Here is a 7,136-nt window from a genome sequence, read left to right as displayed (position 1 = left end):
CCCCTGCAGCCCCAGGGACAGCTGGAGGGAGCCCAGAGGGGCAGAGGAGGGAGGCAGGGAGAGCTCAAAAGCAGCCCTTGGTGGGAGGCTGCTGAGAGCTCCCTGCTGGAGAAATCTGCAGAGCCCTGGAGCCGGTAAGTGTGTGGCTGCAGGGCAATGCCTCTGCAGTTCCTAGCCGGGTCTGCAGCAGCTGGGCCCCCCCCAGCCTGTGGGACCGTGTGGGAGCCTTGTGCTGTGGAGGAGGCCAGTGTGCTGCAGAGCAGGGCTTCCCTGCTGCAGCGTGGGAGGGCCAGGGCATGTGGGCTGCCTTGTGCCAGGGCCGGCTGCAGGGCTGTGAAGGTGGCTGTGCAGGCAGGGGTGCCCAGGGCTGTCCTTGCCAGCAGGGTCCCTGCAGCCCAGGGGGCTGTGTGCTGGGGCAGGGGCTCTGCCGCCTGCCAGGGGCAGCTCTCAGCCTGCCGGGGGGCTCCCGTGCGGCTGCGGGGAGACAGTGGGGTGCAAGGAGTGAACCTTCAGCAGGGCAAGGTCCCTGTTCTTCTGAGTAAGTGCTGCATGTGACAGGGTTGCTCACAGCTCCAGGTCATTTCCATGAAGACTTTCCTTGAGCACGTTCATGGCCGGGGTTTCCGGCTTGGCTCTGTGCTTGCCTGAATCTCTGCTGCCCCTTTTCTGTGGCTCCGCTTGGTGGCAATGGAAACTCAGCTGTGTAGGTCAGAGCAGGGGCTGAGATGCTGAAAGCATCACAGGGAGGTTGATGAGGAAGCTGAGCAAGTGCCTTCCCTCCCCAGCACGCTGCAGGGGAAACCAGCATCAGCTCTCCTTTTCCCTCCGGCTTTGGGGGAGCTGCTCTTCCAGCTGTGCAGACAGAGAGCGGCTGCAGGGCAGAGCTGGGCACACAGGGGCTGAGCTGGGCTCTGTGAGCGCTGGCAGGGAAGAGCCCTGGGGCCAGAGAAAGAGCTGCTGGCAGGGACAGCTGCAGGCGTCGAGCGTGGTTGTCCTGCACTGCTCTGGTCTGGGAGGTGCTGTGCAGGGCTTGAGAAGGGAAAGGCATTCCAGTGTGCCCATATGTCTCTCTCCCGGCTTTGCTCAGATGATTTTGGGATAACTGACAGGCTCTGTTGGAATGGGAGTTTCAGCTTCAGGCTCAGGCACAGACCCTGTGAGTCCTCCTGTGCCGATGTGAGCACAGCAAGGAGGTGTCCCAGGTTTCCTCTAATCTGTGAAGCTGTGGGCAGTGCAGTCTGTGAGGCTGGGGATGGAGCTGACTCTCCTTCAAGAAGTTCACATGGTCGGAACCCTTAAACATCCCTCTGGGGTGTCCACCCAACCTCTATGCTGCTTCCAGGGTATAAGGTAAATCCTGGATGTCCCTGCCTAGAAGTGGGGTGCTGAGCCTTTGGGAACGTATGAGCCATTGTCTTGTCTGCACTGGACTGGCCCCTGCCCCCAGGGTTCCCATGAAGCCCCTGCTGCAGAGCAGGGCTCACTGCTGGGCAGCCAGCAGGCACAGCCCCTGCTCCTCACAGCACACTCGGCCAGCACTCAGCACAGCTCCAGCCACGGCTCTGCAGGGAACGGCAGAGGGGGGGACATGGGGTACCAGGGGCACAACTAGGAGAAAGGGTTTTCACTTGGCTCACAGAAGTCTTTCCTGACTTGTCACTATGTTTGCTTCATGAAGAGGACCCTATGGTTGGAGGCAGCAGATGTCCAACAGCAGCTCCATCACCCAGTTCCTCCTCCTGGCATTGGCAGACACGCGGGAGCTGCAGCTCTTGCACTTCTGGCTCTCCCTGGGCATCTACCTGGCTGCCCTCATGGCCAACGGCCTCATCATCACCACCGTAGTGTGCAACCACCACCTGCACACCCCCATGTACGTCTTCCTCCTCAACCTCTCCCTCCTCGACCTGGGCTCCATCTCAACCACTGTCCCCAAAGCAATGGCCAACTCCCTCTGGGACACCAGGGACATCTCCTACTCAGGATGTGCTGCACAGCTCTTCCTGATTCTCTTTTTCCTTTCAGCAGAGTATTTTCTCCTCACCGTCATGGCCTATGACCGCTCCGTGGCCATCTGCCAGCCCCTGCACTACGGGACCCTGCTGGGCAGCAGAGCTTGTGTCCACATGGCAGCAGCTGCCTGGGCCAGTGGGTTTCTCCATGCTGCGCTGCACACGGCCAATACACTGTCACTGCCGCTCTGCCACGGCAATGCCCTGGGACAGGTCTTCTGTGAAATCCCACAGATCCTCAAGCTCTCCTGCTCACACACCTACCTCAGGGAAGTGGGGCTTATTTGGGCTAGTGCCTTTTTGTACTTTGGGTGTTTTGTTTTCATCGTGCTGTCCTACGTGCAGATCTTCAGGGCTGTGCTGAGGATCCCCTCTGAGCAGGGACGGCACAAAGCCTTTTCCACGTGCCTCCCTCACCTGGCCGTGGTCTCCCTCTTTCTCAGCACTGGCACATTTGCCTACCTGAAGCCCCCCTCCATCTCCTCCCCATCCCTGGACCTGGTGGTGGCAGTTCTGTACTCGGTGCTGCCTCCAGCAGTGAACCCCCTCATCTACAGCATGAGGAACCAGGAGCTGAAGGACGCACTGAAGAAGCTGATGCAGTGAGATTTATCTCAGAAGCAATGAATTATCCATGTCCCTTCACGAGGCATTTCCAATTAATTTCTGGAAACTCCAGTGCGTTTAGTCTTCTATTTGTGACAATCCTGTTTGTCTAGTAATGTCTGAATCCGTTGCACGTGGGAACCCAGCCTGTCTGACCCGGTGTCCTTGTACATGTGCGTGGGTGGACAATTAACTTTGAATCCTGTCTCACATCTCTATAATAAAAGGGGGATTTCTCAGTTCCGATGTTTGGACTTCTGGCACTAATTCCAAAGCCAAGCTCAGGAACAAGCTGCAGGAATTGTTCCCTGGTGCCGAATGAGGAGACGGGACGCAGCTTGATGCAAGCAAATGTCGGTTTATTGTACAGGAGCACAACTTTATATACACTTTCAAAGGCTGCGCGTCTTAAACCAATTGGTTCCTGAGGCTAAGCCTTGCATACTAGGCAATCCCTGATTGGCGGCTAATTAACAGCAAGATGTTGCCTTTCCTTGGCGCCAACTTTGGCGCCAACTTTGGCGCCATCCGTTTCCCGCTCCCCTGTGCTCTGCAAACAGGCCTCATCATGTTAATTGCTGTCTAGACAAGCTCATCATGTTGATTGTTGTCTAGACAAGCCCGAGCACATTCCCCTCAGCTAACTGATTGCCACGCATGGTCCTAGTTTCCAGCCTGCTCCTGCATCTCCCCCTTCCTGTTGCACAAAAAGAACCCCTGAAACCGAGCAAAACCAAGGCACAAGTAATAGAACAAATAAAAAACCAACTAAGACATGATATCAATGTCAAAATAACCCACTGTCCTTGTTCCGTACAATTTTACAATTTCCCCTTTTTGCTTTTTGAACAGCTAGTACCAGGTTTGCCATGTTCTGCAGGGCCCTTGCAAACATGACAGCAACCAAGGCAATAGCAAACAAACAATACTGCCAATTGAGTGAATGAATGCTAAAAAGGCTGAAATTTTCTCAGATTTTGATAACATGTTGCTGCAGTGGGGCGCCTAAAATCCACGCAGCACATACCATCAAAATCCTCACAGCCATGTCCCTGAACCAACAACAAAGGCAGTAGCAATTTTGACTCACATTCTTAACTGCCTACCAAACAAGGTGATTTAACTCTTTAATGCTTTTCCTACTGTTACTCTGGGTAAGATAAGAACCGCTGCGATACACGTTCCTATCATAGCCTCCTACTACATTAACATCTACAGAAAGACAATTATCGACAAAGTGTAAACAATATCATCTTTCTTTTAAATTAACATTATACATAGATGGAAGGGCACACCAAACAAGAACTGGTTCAATCAAAAAGTTCGAAACATCAAACATCGCATGCCTTCTTTGAACACACCTCTGGGGTCATTCCCTTCATTCCCTCTCTTTTTTATGCAAAGAGAGACACTTTACCATAACAGAGAAGCCCCTATTTACATCTCTGAGCCCGGACACAAACCGCAGCTGTATGCGCCACCAGGCTCAGGGCAGAAATCATTCATGTAGTTACATAACTATATCTAAACAGTAATCTTCACACAGTTTTTATTTCATTCTGTAGGGTCGGTGTCGGTATCAGTTGTCTGCAATAAAGGTTCACGGAAAGGTCTTACATTCTTCGCTGGGATCCATCTAGGTCCTTTTTCTGTAGAGACACAAGCATAACCTTTTCCCCATGTAACAAGAGGATATGGTCCCATAATTTTACCTGTTTCTGGATCTCGGACCAATACTGGGGCTTTAACCCGTGCCTCGAAGGAGGCATTTGCAGTAAAATGTCGAACTATCGGTGGATTGTTATCTATTAAAGAACAATTAAAAAAATTAAAAACATACAATGCTTTCTGTAACCGTTCCTCCGGAATAGCCATTCCCATTCCCCCTTTTTGTTGTTGTAATAAACGCTTTAGAGACTGATGAGACCGTTCAATGAGAGATTGACCGGTGGGGGAATGAGGAATGCCAGTAATATGAGTTACACCCCATAGGGCAAAAAAGGTTTTGATAGTGGTTGAAACATAAGCTGGACCATTATCTGTCTTTATCTTTAAGGGAATACCCAAAGTAGCAAAAGCACGCATTAAATGTCTACGAACATCTCGTGCCTTTTCTCCTGTGTGACAAGAGGCAAACAAGGCACCTGAAAATGTATCAATGGAAGAGTGGATATATTTAAGGTTACCAAATTCAGAATAATGTGTGACATCTGTTTGCCATAATTGTAGGCTTTGTAATCCTCTAGGATTAACTCCTGTAGCAATTGATAGGAAAGAGTGTTTTTGGCAATCAGGACAGACAGCAATAATACTTGATGCCTGTTGAGAAGGAAGGTCAAACTGTCGTTTAAGAGCTCCAGCATTTTGATGGAAAAAAGAGTGACTTAGTTTAGCTTGTGCAATACGGTCTGGCAGTACTTGAACTGGTAATGTCAGTAGATCAGCTCGTCGATTGCCTTCTGCAAGAAAACCAGGTAGTGAGGTATGAGACCTAATATGCATAACAAAATAAGGTGCAGATCGAGAGTCCAAAAGGAAAATAAGTTCCTGTAACAGGGTAAAGAGTTGTGAATGTGAAACACTCCGCAGCACAGAAGCTTCGGCTCGTGTAACAATACCTGCAACATAAGCAGAATCAGTAACAAGGTTGAGTGGTACGTTCCATTTCCGGAAAACACGAACAACTGCATTCAGTTCTACTATTTGAGGTGAACCGGAGACTGTCTCTATGTCCGAGTCCCATTGTCTCCGTTGATCATCCCACCACAGAAGAACAGATTTATGTGATTTGCCTGATCTATCTGTAAAGACAGTAAGCGCCTGTAAGGGTTGTTCGCTTCTTCTGGGTTTTAACATCAGACGAAAATCAATGTTAAACAGTTTGTGTGAAGGTGGATGAGAAGTTATTTGGCCTGTATAGTCGGCAAGTGCCATAACAAAGGTGTCTGATTGCTGATAAAGCCATTTTAAGTATACTGTTGTTATTGGTAGACAAATACAGACAAAATCCTTCCCTGATAAGGTTAGCAGGCGTGATCTAGCTTTAACAATCAGAGAGGCAAACATTTCATGTTGTGTCAAAATAGTTTTTGTAGACTGGTTAGGTAAAAAGATCCATTCAATGATTAACAGGGGGTCCGAGTTCTGAAGGTCCCATTGAAATATCAGGGCATAAGGCTGTCGTACAGGGTTTAAAATAATCAAGTAAAAAGGTAATTCAGGGGCCCATCGGTGGGCCTGTCGAGAAGCGATAGCCGAGGCAACCTTTTGTAAAGATGTATCTGCTTCAGGGTTAAGATTACGTGGAGAACAAAGATTAGTGTCCCCTTTTAGTAGGTCAAACAAAGGACCCAAGTCTGTATTAGAAATTCCCAATAATGGTCGAACCCAGTTTATTGTTCCCAGTAATTTTTGTGCATCATGCAGGTTTCTTACATTGGTATTGATCTGCAATGGTTGAGGAATAATAGTTTGTGCTCTTATTCGCCAGCCCAGATATTTCCAAGGGGGAAACTTTTGGACCTTTTCTGGTGCTATACAGAGACCTGCCGAATTCACGGCATCTGTGACAAGGGCTACAGCTTTCTCCATGACTTCGTGATGTTGTGCTGCCACTAAAAGGTCATCCATATAATGATACAATAACACAGTAGGCATAGCATTTCGGACAGGACTGAGTATTTTCGCAACATACCATTGACACATTGTAGGGCTATTTTTCATACCTTGTGGCAGTACAACCCACTGATATCTCTGCAACGGAGCTTGCATGTTGATGCTTGGAATGGAAAAGGCAAATTTTGGTGTATCATCTAGATGCAATGGGATACTGAAAAAACAATCTTTAAGATCTATGACAGTTAGATGCCAGTGTCGAGGGATCATAGTTGGAGACGGGAGCCCGGGTTGGAGGGCTCCCATATCTTCCATAGCATCATTAATTTTTCTGAGATCATGGAGCAAGCGCCACTTGCCAGTTTGTTTTTTAATAACAAAAACTGGTGAATTCCATGGGCTGGTAGAGGGCACAATGTGTCCTTTGGACAGTTGTTCTGAGACTAAGTTTTGAAGTGCGCGAAGTTTTTCCAAAGGAAGGGGCCATTGATCCACCCAAATAGGAACATCAGACTTCCAAGTTATTTTTAGGGTGTCACGCACTTCAATGGCCCCATCTAAAAATGTGTACGGATAGACATTCCCCATTGTGACAATACATCACGTCCCCACAAAACCATAGGGACAGGTAGCACAAAAGGTTTAACAGAAGCCACATGTCCCTCTGGTCCTTGAATTTGAATTAGTTCCAAACTCTGACGACTATTACCGGTCCCCCCTATCCCAGCCAGTGCCTGAGAGACATTAGTCAGTGGCCATTGCGGAGGCCATTTGGCTTGAGAAATTACTGTGACATCAGCTCCAGTGTCAATGATCCCATTTAGTGCTATTTGTTGGTCATTGTAAATAAGGGTACACTGATACATAGGTCGCTGTGGAGAAATGGATTGTACCCACAAAATG

General features: G+C 49.0%; 1 protein-coding gene across 1 annotated transcript; it reads left to right on the top strand.

The window, feature by feature from the left end:
• Nucleotides 1–1,802: 1,802 nt before the first annotated feature.
• On the top strand, nucleotides 1,803–2,618 carry LOC129783610 (olfactory receptor 14C36-like; the record flags this gene model as incomplete). The annotated part of the gene is made up of 1 exon (XM_055793544.1): nucleotides 1,803–2,618. A coding segment is annotated over one exon (816 nt), but the record flags the coding sequence as incomplete, so codon positions are not given.
• Between the last annotated feature and the right edge of the window lie 4,518 nt (nucleotides 2,619–7,136).

This window comes from Falco peregrinus, unplaced genomic scaffold (assembly GCF_023634155.1).
Source record: "Falco peregrinus isolate bFalPer1 unplaced genomic scaffold, bFalPer1.pri scaffold_58, whole genome shotgun sequence".
Classification (NCBI taxonomy): Eukaryota; Metazoa; Chordata; class Aves; order Falconiformes; family Falconidae; genus Falco; species Falco peregrinus.
This window is presented reverse-complemented; position numbering and strand designations above follow the sequence as displayed.